Source organism: Parus major, chromosome 15 (genome assembly GCF_001522545.3).
Source record: "Parus major isolate Abel chromosome 15, Parus_major1.1, whole genome shotgun sequence".
Lineage (NCBI taxonomy): Eukaryota > Metazoa > Chordata > Aves > Passeriformes > Paridae > Parus > Parus major.
The window spans coordinates 1,617,265-1,632,705 of NC_031784.1; the positions used below are offsets into that span (position 1 = coordinate 1,617,265).

General features: G+C 41.0%; 1 protein-coding gene across 1 annotated transcript in view; it reads right to left on the minus strand.

The window, feature by feature from the left end:
• Nucleotides 1–3,718: 3,718 nt before the first annotated feature.
• The window catches only part of AACS (acetoacetyl-CoA synthetase), a 37,886-nt gene continuing 26,163 nt past the window's right edge, over nucleotides 3,719–15,441 (minus strand). The window contains exons 11-18 of the mRNA XM_015644309.3: nucleotides 13,138–13,202; nucleotides 12,834–12,956; nucleotides 11,430–11,543; nucleotides 11,151–11,276; nucleotides 9,545–9,614; nucleotides 8,791–8,849; nucleotides 7,903–8,105; nucleotides 3,719–5,365 (exon numbers count right to left, since the gene is read on the minus strand). Coding sequence (XP_015499795.1) covers nucleotides 5,228–5,365; nucleotides 7,903–8,105; nucleotides 8,791–8,849; nucleotides 9,545–9,614; nucleotides 11,151–11,276; nucleotides 11,430–11,543; nucleotides 12,834–12,956; nucleotides 13,138–13,202 — 898 coding nt within the window. The 3' untranslated portion in view covers nucleotides 3,719–5,227. The remainder of the gene's footprint in view (nucleotides 5,366–7,902; nucleotides 8,106–8,790; nucleotides 8,850–9,544; nucleotides 9,615–11,150; nucleotides 11,277–11,429; nucleotides 11,544–12,833; nucleotides 12,957–13,137; nucleotides 13,203–15,441) is intronic.

Consider the following 15,441-nt stretch of genomic DNA (forward strand, 5'->3'; position numbering starts at 1 on the left):
ATGCTCTCTGCCTGGCTAGAGCCATTTTTAAAAAATAGTTATTTTTGTCTCATATTTGAATAAACCCATTCCAGCCCCTTTTCACCCCCTGCTGCTGAAGCACAGAAAATTAAATACCATGATAAGTCACAGAGTGACTTTTTGGAGTTTCAATTTACAGGTCAAGCAGGTACCCACCAAAACCTAATAGAACTGTCACATCAGACTCTGCACTGCTAAAAAACTTCTCTTCTTCCTGTTTGTACATGACAGTAATTAGTCCATACAGAACTCAGTGCTGTATGGACTGAGGTTTTGCATCAGGGAATAAAGGCAGAAGCCATTAAATGAGGGAGGAAACGTGTTCAACCTTTTCTCCTGGATATCTGGAGGAGCCCAGTGGTTCTGGCACTCCAAAAGCAAGTTCTGGTTTTCAGCAGGAGCCCGTGGTGCCAAGGGCTGTGTGCACAGGGCAGGGATGAAGCACATGAGGAGCAAAGGGTGGGAGAGGAGGAGAATCAGCCCTGGAGATACAGAAACACTCAGCCCTGATCCCACTCTCTGCCTGTAACCACCATAATCCCAGCGAGGGTAATGTTCTTCCCATTCACAGAGCTGCTCTACTTTCACAAGGATTAAGATAATACACTGACTCAGGAAAAAATAAAAAATCATTTTTATGAGCTATCAAAATCTCTACTCCCCTCCCCTGTTTTAATTTGAGCTGCATTAGGAGAAAACCTCTGTTTTTGCAGTCATGTCTCAATATTTTTACGCCATTAGAACCAGCTGTCCTCTTAATGTAATTACAGGTTTCAGCAGGGGAGTGATCATATCCTGGTAGCAGTGGGAGGTTGTAGCTGTCTGATGCTCTCCATGTTCCATCACCTTTCCATCAGCCTGGTTTGGGTTTTCTTTGCAGGTGTTTGTTCACCTGCCAGCCTGGAGCTGCTGGCACAGCCCTTGCAGGGTTCCAAATGCCTCTCCCCAGCCCCAGCTGAGGACAGAGGGAAGGGGCTGAGATCTCCCCCTCCTTCCCCCCTAAAAGCTCCCATCCCTGCAGGTTCCCCTCGGCCTCGACCAGTTACAGAAAGGTTGAGGAAATGGGAACAAACCCTGAAGTGAAGCGTGAAATAGGCTCCAGGATTCCGGATAGCCAGGGCAGTTTAAAGCCTTGCTTGGCATTTGCATTATAAGAACAAATCCTGTACAGGAATCTCTTCCATGCTTTATACTCCTGCATTAATTCATGAAGTGTCATGTATCTAGCATATTTTATTATACATGAGAACCAGACAAATTAAAATTCTCAGCTGAGTATCACTCAAGGCCACCTCCTTCAGTGAAGTGACACTGCTTTAAACTCAGCTCACCTTTTCAAACCAAGTCAGTTAAACCAGCACAAAATCTCAACGTTTTCCTTCCATTTTCTTCACCATTTATTTCCATTTAGCTTTAACCTCTTTGTAGCTAATAGAAGGTGAAGATAAATACTCTCCTGATCCTTGTCAAAACACAGGCTGCAGATCAATAGACTGGGAATGCTAAAAGCAATCAATGCTTTTGTGAAACAAAAAGGGATTAGGGCAGAGGAACTGGGTGATCTTGGAAGGCCCATCCCAACCCAAACCATTCCTTGATTCTACAAAATATCCCCACCAGTGGCTATCCTGCAGCAGCCAAAACTTAACTCCCTTTACATCTCCAGAAGAGGGAACAAAACTGGAAAAGGGACTTTTCTTTTTTTAGTAGATTCCTCATTAGCGATGTGAACCTTCTCACATTAGTGATGTACACTTTAATATCCAATTGTAAACTAATTACTGATCCTGGAGATGTTTTTTTTCCCAAGGAACATTATCCTTTCAGCTGGAATCTCAGGCTGAATGCTGATAAGCCTCTTGAACTTTGCAAAACCACTTGTCAAAAGCAGTAGGAGGAGAATTCGTTAAGGCCTTCTAATTAAGAAGTACAAGGCCCAATTAAGCTCTCACTAATGTGCTGCACAGCCCAGTTGGTGTGCTGAGGATTTTCCCACCCCCAGCAGAGCTGGTTCCTCACTTGGGTTCATCTCCAGCTGCTGGGTTGGGAGAATTCCCCTGGTCCTCAGAAGAAGAGGGGCCAGCTGGAACATGGGCATTAATCCTTTGGGACATCTCATTTAAGACTCCCTGACAGAATTCCAGAGCTGCTTCCCTCTCCTCCCTGTGACAGCCTCTCCCATTTGCACACAGATCATGCACAGCAAAATGCTCAGGCTGATGTTGATGAGCTCATTATTTGACTCCAAAGAGGTCCCTAAGTCCCAGCAAGGAAAATGTGTGTGCTCCTCTCAGCTCCCACCCTGCTTGGATTTCTGGGAGAACATAGGTTAGGACATGGAGCTTCCTCTTGCTACAAAAAAAAAATGTGGAAGAAAATTTAAGTTACAGCTTGTTGCTCTCCAAGACCTGGTAATGAACGAGCTAAAAATACAAATGAGCTAAAAAAAATCTCCCTCTTGAAAGGAGAATTAACCAAGTGATCTTGGATTTCTCCTGTTCTGCAAGGCAGCAGACTGGCACCTCAGGAAACGCTCACAAACATCTTCAATGGAGAAATTGCTCAGTGCAGAACTCCAGAAGGAGCAGGAAGAGCAAAGCCTTTCTCTACTGCAACATCTCTGATCTCAAAGGTTCCCTACACACTCCAGTTTCCCCCAAAGTCTCAGGCCCTGCCACTCCTCCCTACTGCATTTTAAACCTAATTTTAATGCCCATTTGCCTGTGTGAGTGACTGCTCAGCTCATAAATGAAATACTTTAAGATATGTATGCACTAAACTGCAAGACAATAATGGCCCCGGGGAAGTTGCATTCCATCAGGCAATTACCTGTGTTTTTAAAATCACTGGATAAGTAATCCACACAACCCATTGCTCTTGCACATAACAATAAAACATTTTATCAGCTGTGCCCTGCTCGGGCTGCTGGGTACCAGCTCATTTTATTTCATTGAGAACCACCACGAAGCAGGGAAATTAATTGAAATCATAAGGCAGTGGGAGAGGGGAGTACCTGCTCCAACAGGAGCTGACAAAAGCACTTTTACAAGAGGGGAGTGATAAAACCACATCTCCCAAGGGCAAATGGGCTGATTCCATCACATAATTCAAGAGTCACTCTCAGATTTGCAGAGGGCTGAGTGAGGAATGCACGGAGCTCCAACAGCAAAGCAATTAAAGTCAGAGCTTAAAGCCACTTCCAGAGCCAGCTCTATTTGCATGCCACACATCCCACTGAAATCCACACATGGAGCTTTCCAGGCAAAACACGCTGAACCTCAAATTATAAATAGGCAGAAGGAAAAAAGAAAAAAAAAGGAAGAGGGCTGTGCACTCAAGGTACAACAGCTACATCCCAGCAGCCCTAAGGCATCTCCATCCTGTGTTTCTGGGGAAAACCTGAGAAAAACTGGAATTTTCAGGGCAATACAGAAGGAAATCTCTATTTTTCTTTGTGACTGATGTCTGGGAAAAGCTTTGCAACATCTGACAATTACAGGAGATCAAATTATAGCCATTAATTTAACTTTCTCCAGCGTTTTCAACATGATAAAGAATTAGAAAAAGCAGCCTCCAGGCATTGTATATGGTCTTAATGTATCTGTGCTTCTAAACTATCTTTAATTAATGAAATAACCCCAAATTACTTATTAATAAGGGTCCGTGGGCTTTGTAAACCTCAGACATTTTGCATGAATTAAAGAACAATATAATGAAGTTTTAATGAATACAAAGTCACAGTTAATGTAAAATTTATATATAGCAAGCCAGAGGGGGAAGGAATTTAAAAGTACTTTTAATCTTAGGTTATTGGCAGTTTGATAGCTCCTTTTTATACTTTTCTAATGGGTGCTTGGTACTTTTATTATCACACCAGCATGGCTTGACTTGGTAGAGCAGAGAAAGTACCAGCACAGGAAGTTTTGGACTAAGTTGGACTTGGATTAAACCCATTAAAATCAGTAACAAACAAAGCTAAAATATTAATGCATGACAAAATAAAAAGACAGCAACAGCTGAGAGATGTAATATATAATTATTATATATAAAGAATTGATTCCTTTTAATTAATTCTTTATCAACGCTGAATGCAATTCAACACAATTTTAAGTACAATAATATTTCACCCACAAAATTCAAATAGTGCAGGAGACACTGAATGCCAGAGGGTTGGTACAACTACTGCAACTGTATTTTATGAAAAACAAAACACTTTAGTGCTTCCATTTCACTGTTTCAGTAAGCTCATTTTAATTACAGTATTTTTCCCTTTATAAACTGGAGGGTTACAGACCTAGAAAAGGGGTCTCTCACTTTCAACATGACATTTAGTAAAAAAAGTTACAAAACCCATCAGCTTTTAATAAAGAAACACCCTGGAATTCCTCAGCTAACCTTTGAGCCAATAGAGGACTTCCACCAAGGAAGCAAAATGTCTTCTTCAACCATAATTGTGTTAATCCACAGTAAGGACAGTAAATTCCATGGAAAGAACCTGGAGTTACCCCAGGAATAAGGAGGAGGAAAATGCTCCCTTCACCTTCTGAGCCCCCACAAGTCTCTGAGCCAACAGCCTGAAACAATGAGAAGGCTACAGCACAAAATGAAGCAGCAATTACCCTCAAAGGTACCATGAGATATTTCAAGACTGAAATGATTCTGAGTCAAGTCAGATCAGGGTTTAGTGCATTATGATTTGGCTTTATAAAAACATCTTAATGCACACTACACAGAACACTTGCATGGTTCAGGGAGAAGGGGTTAAAATCACTGTGTACCCCTTACAGGGGACAAACACAGGGATTAAAAAAGGTTGCTAAAAATCCAGTAAATTTAAAAAAAAGCAAACATTTAATGAAAGAAATATTCTTCTATCTGTAACTATTGGATGCTACCATTTGATGGGCTGCTGATGTAAATCTAACCAGAAAAGATGCACTCATATATATAAAAATCAAAACAGGCAGGTTTCTCCTTCCAGGCTGGAAAAAACTCCAAAATATATGGCATATTTAACCAATAAAAGGGAGCTAAGCTTTACCCAAGCCTTTCATAATGCACTTCATGAAATATTTTTTTTCCTTTTAAAAGAACCACTGGTATTAAATAGAGCTTTTTCTTTACATACAGTATTGGTATATACAAAACAAATACAGAACAAAGACAGACACAAAAAAGACCCAAAAAAAACCCCAAACAAGTGACTTTAATAGTCTTGAAGCTCAGGAATATTTTGGTACAGGTCCAAAGCCTCTGGGTTTGAGAAAGCTCCCCGCTGCTCAACTTCTTTCCCTGCAATTATTTGCTTCACAGCAACTTCCACTTTCTTCCCATTTACTGTATACTGAAAAACAAAACCAGCACAGATAAAATTACTTTTTATTTTTTTCATGTAGTGGCTTTATGAGAATATTCATGAACCCCCCCCACCAATTCCAGAACTCTATCAAAATTTAGCAGAATGCCTTCTCTTTTGTTACACTTGAAGCACTTTCTTCTGAAAATCACTTGAAGAGTAGGTAGAATTCAAAGAGTTTGTGTCAGTTTATTACTCCTACTGGCAATTCTGTGAGAACATGATCAAGCTCCAATATAAAACAACAAAACCAAACCAGAATCATGGTATAAACACTAAGAATATTTGGGTTTTATGTTCTGACACATCCAATGTTCAAACCATTTTTAATTTTTTTAAGGGTGGGCTCAAAAAACAAAGCCCAACTGCACTGGGCTCTGGAAGAAGAAAACCATGATTTTCTTATCTGAAATGAACAGTTTTTTCTAAAAGGGTGAAGTGAAACTCTGAGCTTAAATGGTCCTCTACAGTTAAATGTTTCAAAACCAACCGTAACAAATAAAATAAAACTGTAACCAACAGCAGCTTCACCTCCACTTATGAATCACACAAATTCTATTACATTGTATGACTCAAAGTAAGGACCCTGCAGAAAAACACTCCAATTCTTCTCTTAGGATCACAGCACTGTCATTTCTGACCCAGCAAGGAGGATGTGCTCCAGTGTGAACAGCAGCAGCCGTGGCCCATCCTGGGTGATCTCTGTTTCCTGAGGCACCAAGGCTTTCTGAGCTCCTGCCTGGTGTTTGTACCACTCAGACATTTTGGGGTGGCAGCTTTGGAGAGCTGACACACAAATAAATCCCTCCTGAGTGTTTCTGCCTGCTCTGGGAACAGGAGCCCACCTGCTTTCCTTCTCCATCTGCTGGTGAGGAACCCTGGCCTCCCCAAGCCTCTGAACCTCCTGAGCTCCACCATTTACCACTGGAGATCTTTCAGAGCCAGGTGAAATAATCCTCGGTAAACTCCTGCAATATTGTCTCAGTGCAAAAAAAATAAATCAAACTTTCCCTTACTAGATCTGCTGAAGTCATGTGTAACCCCACCCTCCTGAGCTACAACCTAATTCTCACAGGTGCCCAGAAACCACAACTCAGCTCAGTGGTGTGCAAGGGAACTGCCCCCTTTAAAAAAAGATAAGGCTGCTCAAAGTCAATGAGTTTACTTTAATCAGTAAATCCTGTGGATGATGACCAGAATGTTTCTCTGGTCAGGACAGAACTAGACATTGACACTATGTTTTAAATACTGAATATCCTACTAAAACCATGCTTTGTGCTACTAAATCACCTCAGCACAGCTGTACTGTTTCTACCAGAACAGTGTCAGGATCAGATTATATTTTCATGTGAGGATTCAAACACATTTCCAAAAGTAGAAGGAAATGGGCAGTTTCCCTTCCAAGCAAAACTTTTAAAGAAAGACATGAGACAGCTTTGATCACTTCACCACTGTCAGATTTATCTGAAAGGTAATTAAAATTCACTCAATTCAGCCAATGTGTGAACTAATTAATGATCTAAGCAGGCTCTCCTGAGGGGCAGCCCATCCCAAACACCTCCCTGCTGCACATTCAGGTGATTCACACAGTTCACAAGTTCAACACTGCACACAGAAGCTGAGCTGCAGCCCAGAAAAATGGGAACTTCAGGGAATTTTACACTCATGAAAAGACAGTCTGAGCCAAGGACTATCTGCCAACAGCATCCTGAAACAAAATTAACTCAGGAGATCAGGACCAGATCCCTCTGTGGAGCACAGAGTATTCCTGAACCCTACAGCACTTCCACATGGGAACCTGCACTGGCAGGAAAGGGGTACCAGCATCAAATGATGGCTCTCAAGTCTCTCTTTTTCTCTCTCAAGTCTTTGTGCAAGTGGACTTGGGAAAAAAACCACACTCTGCACCTCCATTCTATTGCTCAGAGTCATTGAGGAGACTGTAACATCTGAGAGGGCTGTAAAACAAACATTCCAACCAAAGAATTCACACAAAGAGCTCGAGCAGAACCGCTTCAAACTGAGCATGCAGAACCTTCAGCTACACACATTTCTCCCCCTGAACAAGCACAACAATTTCACTTTAAATCTTGTTACAGTTAAGACAGTGATAGAGCTACATTTGCTCAACAGATGTAAAAGTGAAATGGTTTACAAAATGATCTTCTGAATTCACCGAGTGCTCTCAGCTTTCCTAAGAATGTCACTCGTAACAGGAAAACAAACAAAATATGCTTATGGATAGCCTGAAAAGCTAAAGTTAAATTACCTTTTTAATATTTTCTTTTAAGAGGTTTAAGTACATATTACTGAGAAAATGCAACCCATTTAAAAAACAACGCTTAGCTGAAGAGGAGATGAAAAGATGTTGCTAGGCAACATAGACAAACTATTTATAAAGCTCGAATACACTTTTGAGATGCTAAAATTTCCACGTATGTGGGTTTGAAGAGCAGTGACAACTGCTCCTTAATTACTATTCAAGGTGACAAAGAAAACAGCAGGCAGCCTTTTCCCTGACATACCGGGATGCCTTTGGTTTCCAGGATGAGGCTGGGGACGTGCCTGGCGGAGAGCGCCAGGCGGATGGCGTCCTGGATGCGCTTCACCAGGCTGCGGCTGAAGGCGTGGCTGGAGGCCATCTTCAGGAACAGGATCACCCTCTCCTCGCCGTCCTTGTTGTACTGAGGGACGCAGAGGCTGTCAGACACCTCCTCAAAGGCCTCCACTGCAAATGGAATCCTGGTTAGAGCTCGGTTTTGGACGCGCGGTTTGTGCGGTTGTGGCGAACGGAGCCCTCTGCCCGGCTCATCCTGCACTGAGCTCCACTCTGCCTGCTCTGGGGTGAAAATCCACACCATTCAGGTCCACAACAAGAATTTGCTATTACTTTTGGGACAGATGAGGCTTTACACACAGCCGTTTTCTCTGGCTTTCCCCACTGCAGCACACACAGGACACAAAGTCCTGATGAGACAACAACAAGGAGGCAACAGGTCCTCGAGTCTCAGATTAGCACCTTTGCAGGGACAGTTTCCCCACCTGTCACAACACAGTCTTTGAAACACAAAGAACAAGCTCAAGAGCTACTTCTGATTATCAGGAAAGGTACAATAAAAACAGTGTCAAGAGCTTGCCTTTAGGGGAAGAATAAAAGCCTGACAGATTTGGGAAAAAGAAAAAACTGCCCATAAAATGTTGCTTTTGTATATCCCAACAAGTCACCTCCCACCCTACAGATACTTAAGGAAAGCAACCAGTTTTAAAATCAAATTTTACCAATACTAACATACTCTGTACTGCCTCACTTGAAAAACAGCAAGTTTTTTTCTTACTTAATCTTTCAAATGCTTAAGTTTCAGATTTAAGGCAACAATGTCATAGCTGGAAGAGGTAGAAAGGTGATTTCATACCTATGTTATAGATTTCAGAGCTTCCAAATCTTACTCCATTTGGATTTAATGTACCATCACTGAAAAATCACAAAGAAAACAAAGAAACATTAAAGTGTGATTACAGCTTGATCAAGAGGAAAAATTGATGCAATTAACCAAGTCTCTCTAGTGAAAGCAAAACCACATTAGAAACAGAATTATAAGAGAATTTGAGTCAAAAAGACATTTTAACTCATTAGAATGAATCTGTAAAGAAAACAGCAACATTATTAGTTCCCTCAACTTTATTTCTAACAGCAACTTTGAAATACAAACAGTAAATTCAGCCTCAATTGTGATCCTGAACATCTGTGATCACTGACACAGGCACAACTTAATACCTGACCTTGTGTAAGGAAGTTTTGCTGGAAAAAAAGGTGGTGGCAAAGCCAAGATCACAAAACAAGTTCTCCAATTGACCCTGGACGTGCTGCACACTCAATCCAAACTCCTGTGACCATTAGCAACCATGGAACACAAAACCAAGTTCAGTACAGTCTTTTCTTCATAAATACAAAAGAAATTTTGAAATACAAATTTGGTAGAACTACCCAAAAAGAGCTCCCTTCCCTCAAATCCAGCGGTTCTGATTAATTTAAGGGTTGAAATCCATAATATGGGACTCAATAAAATTAATATAAAGCTAAGAAGGGTGACAGAATCACGTGCATTTTACTCTGACTGCAAATTTGAACACTTGTTTCCTCCCAACACTCGCAGCAGAACACTGTACCTGCGACCCAGCATGACAATTCCTCCAGTCTTGGGGTTAATTTTGCAGTAATCACCGTGGGCCCAAACACCTGGTGGGGAATGGCAAAGGTTAAAGCAGCTGATTTCTTCATCCAGGCACAGCAGGATTGGTACATTGTGTAACTCAGCTGGCATTAACTGAGTGAGATACACAGAATTACAGCTGATGCACTCTGAGAGCTGCCCCCAGCCAGGGTAACAGCACTGAGCTGCACAAACAACCCACACCACATTTACTGACAACAACCAGCACACCCAGAGCAGCTCAGAAATTAGGATCAAACCCCAGGTTATCATCTGATTGCTTGTCTGCATGACTACACAGCATTCCTGAAAAAAAACAGGGAATAGCTTCTCTGAACACCTCATTTTGAATTACTGGAAGCATCTTCCACAAAAGTAACAACATTCCCACCTTGATTCTTGTTTTTCTTGATCCATTTTTTTATTATGTACAATTCTGTACAAGAAGCTTTCTGGGCTTGTGCAATAGGTATCAACAATTCTGGAGGGAGCTTTTGTGCTTACTGTTCTTGATTTATCTTAATGCAAAATCAGGTTGGACTTCTCATTATTATTTAAGATTGATACTGCCACAGCAGCCTGCCAAAACCAGAAGTACAACCCAAATTCTACTCAAGTTTTTTTCTGAGGAAAAATACCAACCTCAATTATTTGCACATAAGACCATTTTTCAACTTAACTGTTACCATCTCAAACCCATTTAAAAGGGAAGACAGAAAAAGGATCCAGACAGAATCTCAGTGATTTCAGTCTTAAAACTGTCACATAGATTTATATTTTTTTTATTTCTATTTACTGCTGTCAGCCTTACATGCAGACTGCAAATCACATTCCTCAGTTTTCCTGTATGATTATCTACTGCTGCACACCCTGACTTTTCTTGTGAATCCACTCTATTGTTGCTCTTTATTAAAAAAAAAAAAGTTTCCACTTGCAAAAAACCAGCAGCTGGAGATTCTGCTCCTAAAAAACTCCTGCTCCAGAGGCACCAGGGATTTTGGCACTGCTGTGCCACATCAGGAGAGGCCCTGGATGAGCAGAGCCCTCCACAATTCCACAATTACTAAGAAAAACCTCTGGCCCACAGGTGCCTGTTAGTTTATTCTGTGAAAGGTTAAGGATGCAGAGTATGCATGTCTGAGGCAGAATGTATTTAATAGATATTTAATAGATATTTAATCCTCATGTTAATGGGCTAGCAGGCCTGGCAGAGGTGCAGCAGCACTCAATAGCTGATTGCTACCTGAGCTGTTCAGCACAGCTCACACCTGGGCCAAGCAGTCTGTGCCTGCACTGCAGACTGGGACAGGCAGATCTGCCCCAGGAGAGCAGCCCCAAAACTGCATTAGAGCTTTGCACAGATCCTTACTGCTCTTATTTGGATCTCTGCTCAAAACAGCATGAGAAAACAGAGTGAGGTATTATGAAACACTGTGGAGTTGTCCCCCTGGAAATTGGGACTCAAAGCTGCACCTGTGGCTGTCACTGGGCAGTGACAGTAAATAAAGCAGTAAATAAATCTTCCTCACAGTCTGCAGCATCCAAAGGCCTCCATTACATACCTGGGAATTTGGAAAAATAAGCCTTTCTGTATTTGCTTCCATTCTCATCGTTCCAAAAGTGTGTGGGCTGACAGGGAATGGGCTTGATGCAAACCAGCTCCCCACTTTCACCCCAAACTGGTTTTCCTATTGACAAAAAAAAAAAAAAAAAAAAGCATTTTCCACACTTTCTTTCTGTAAATAACAGAGTAACAAAGCAAAGATCATCTACAATTATTGCTTGTTAAAGTTAAGATCATCTAGCTACTGCATTTCCACAGTATTTTGGATCATAGTTACCTTCATCATTCCATGCTTCTACAGCCATTCCAAGATTTCTGGCCTGAATCTCTCCTTTGTAAACAGGAACTGTAACATTGTGACCCATGAAACATGAAATTATATCTGTACCACCTACAATAAACAAAAATCCATTTAGAATATACAATATTTTTTTGGAAAATGCCAACCTGAAAACTACATAGGAACTCTGGAACAGCCAACTGCTCAACCTTTGCCAAAGGCTTCTGATGCACACTAAGCAGCAGAGAACAAACAGCATGATCTAGGATGTTGTGACTTTTATTAAGAGGTTTTCTTCCTTACTTTATGTATCTTGTTATATGGGTATGCCTTTCATGCAGAACTATCCCTTAAGGCATAACTTTTCTCCTTTCAACAGTCTCTTTAATCTCATTTAAGGAAATTTCCATTTACAGGAGACAGAAAATAAACAGACCCTGCTTTACAGACTTGAGATATTTACAGAATTACTTAGAAATGTTTTCTTGTTTGTTTTCATTAGTTTAAAGTAACCAGTCAAGCTATTCCACTGAACATTTACTTAGCTCTTATACTTTATCAGCAAGGGAGGAAGGGAGCCAGGCCTTCAGGATGAACAGTTATCTTAAGAAAAATAGATACTGTCAAAGTGCTTACTTAACTGGAATATTTATAGTCTTTCTAGGACTTCATGGAAGAGAATGAAGACAAATCAATCATGTTAGCTCTTTTCAAAAATAAGCTTCTGCATTTGAGTCTATTCATGTCTGTAGTAGCAAGTTCTAGATTCAGCACTACTCTTACTGAGCCCAGAGTCTGAGATAACTTCAGTAGCAGAATAGTTATATTCTAAAAATCAAACTGAGTTAAAAAGCCCTTTGAAAAAGTCAGTTCTTGTTACAAAGCAACATGAGGAGTGCTGTGGTGGACCTTATGTGAACATAAGTTGCCTCAGCCAGCACTGCTCACAACAAACTGCACAGCATGGGGGCTTGATATTTCTCTAATTATATAATCCACAAAAAAATCCGTCTGCAGTGCCAATTACTTGGCACAAAAGAAGTGAAATGGGAACTCTCCAAGAGGTATTTTCTGCTAAAGTCAGCTATATGCAGAACAGTATGTTCTGTAGGTTAATAGACTCTTTGCTTGATTTCACCCTGCCACCCCTAAGGACAGCCAGTCAAAATAAATGATCATACTTAAAACCCAAACCATCCACCAAAGACACTTTGGAGTGCCTGAGTTTCATTATGGCACAGTGAATTATGCAGAAAAACCTCTGCACTAAAAAGACAGCTCATTCCAGTTTAACTATAACCAATCCCAAATGATCCAAGGGCTGAAGCTTCCCAAACAAGCAGGAAGGAACTGCACAGGCAACCAGAGAATTACTGAGATGCTGCAGCATAAAAGCCTCACCTGAAATGGATCCCAGGAGGACACTGCTTTTTATGTGTTTGTAGACATACTCATAGCTCTGAGATTTGAGAGGTGATCCCGTGGACAGGATGGTGTGGAGTGTTTGGAGATTGTGGGTTTCACCTTAAACAGGAAAACAACAACAACACAGGTTAAGGCAGATTTTTTTCCAAGTGTTTGGAACTATTTGTCACTACAAGCCAGAATAATTGCATAAAGGACTGTGACAGCATAGGGAGCCAGAACCAGGAGAGGAAAGGTGGGAGGGAGGACAGAAGGGATTCACCAGCTTTTTCAAGCTTACATGGCTTTAAATTTTTCTCTTCTAGCACAGCCAGCCACTTTGCACCCGTTCCAAGGATGGTGATCCTAGAGGGGAAAAGAAGTTTACATGTTTTGCATATTTAAATATGCTAAGATTCTAAAGACCTGCAATTCCCACTGCAGTGAGCAGAGGCTGTTACACACTCTGTATGTGGATTAGGCAAACAATGCAGCCTCTTAGAGCTTTCCAAGTGCAAGGCACAACCTTTTAAACTATCAGAATCAGTCAGATCAAATGTCATCTCTGCAGCTCTGAAACTTTTAACTCCACCTTTAAATATTAAGCAAAACTTTCCCATCTCACAAAGACATTCACTTAGATTTACAGGAATTTGTAACTGCAGAACACTCTGAAGACATCACAAAATCTCAAAGTTTACTTTATTAATGGGCCATAGTTTTCCAGGAGTGCCTTGGTACAGTCTTACACAGAAAAATCTTTGCCATTTCAAGGCAGAGTTTGACAAAAACTATTTTACTCCGGGACAGCAACCAGTTATTTTCTGAAGATACCTGTTCAGTTTTCAGTGGTGAAAGCTTGAGCTACCCATGCCTAAATGAACAGGAAACTCAGCCCAAATGAACAATTCAATCCTGCCCTTGCAAAGTGTATTTAGAGCCCTTCAATACAATAGAATTAAAACTTGAAACAAAGGATGTGTTTCTTCCATCTGTCAGTGGAAGTGCCAGTTTAATGCTCCTGCTGGCATTCAGGAAATCCTCTTACCTGGCTCCTGCCGATTCATTTTACATTTCAACAATAAACTGAAGGAACTGCAGAGAGGGATGAGGATAAGGGACACAGCCCAAGTGCACAGAGCATGGGCAACACCAACACAGCTTAAATGAGATGCTGCTAGGTTGGGTTTTCCTCCAAAGGCAGGATGGGAGGTAGGACACTGTTCCAGGCAAGGACAGTGGGATATTTCAACAGTCCCAAAAGGGATCTCTGCCATGCTGGTGGGAAGACTCCCCTCAGGTAGGAACAGGCTCCTTGCACAAACACATCAGTGCACAGAGCAATTTATCAGGCTCGTGGGAAGGGCACCAGCAAGGCACAGAGTGGTTTGGACTGGAAGGAACCTTTAAGACCATGCAGTTCCAGCCCCTGCCATGAGCAGGGAACCTCCCACCATGAGAACCCCCAGCCCAGTGCTCCTCAGTCACCCTGAACCCCAATCAAGTGGACTATTTTTACTCTTGTGTAACATCTCACTTTCCTTCCATGCCTCAAACCAGTGCTTATTTTACATTAGAATACAAAATGCTTCTCTATTTTAAGCTCTTTGACACTTCCTCTACAGCACATGTAGAGCCAAATCTCCCTTTATTTCCTTCCAAATGCTACATAACTGCATTTAGTCACCATCCACCAAATTCCCTTGCACAGATCATTAATGGATGTCCACTTGAGTCATTCTTGCCACACAGGATGAGATATCCTGATGATACCCTGAGAATATGCTCTCTGAAAGGAAAGTGTGGTGCATCTTCACAGAATAAGGTAATCTTCACATGTTGGAGCCTTTTTTTTTTTAACATATTTAACATATGAGTGAGCTGGGAACAGACTGCATGATGAAGTAGCACCCAGATGGCCACCGCTTTTAGCGCCAGATTACAAAAGTGAGACATGCAGACACATTTATCTTCACTTGCTTTTGGCATGTGGAAACAATGCTTAAAAATAAGCTGGGTTGTTTCTCAATTCTCTTTTTTTTTTTGCCTGTTGTTCTCCCAAGGTTTCTTTGGGGGGTAAAGCATGGCTGAAGTTTGTGGGTTTCTTTTGTGGTTTGTTTGGGTTTTTTTACTGGGAGCATTTTGACTTGGTATTAAGCTTCAGTTATAATAGCCAGAGACAAAATGTCAGTCTTTAAATATTACATGTCACAAAAGACAGTCAAGTTTAAATTATTAATCATGCAGAGTCAGAAAGAGAATCTTTTGTCATCCACTTTCCACCACAAACAATTTTAATTATCAATTAAAAATGACACTCCTTTTACTGGTAATAAAATTCAAATTTTCTCCTTACATGCAGCTGGCAAAACAGGAAAGTTACAAAATAAACTTTAAAAAAATCAAAGTTTAACACAGTGTACAAAGCTAAATGCAGTCACAAGGTCTTACAGCTGTTTACCTGCTACCTGCCATTTCTCTAAGCTTCAAGAAAGGGTGCTGTGAGCATTTTCAGGCACAAAAAAAATGGCATAAAACAATTACTGAACAGCTTATCAGCATGAATTAGGCATTATAGATTAAAAAGCAAAATATGAAAATATAA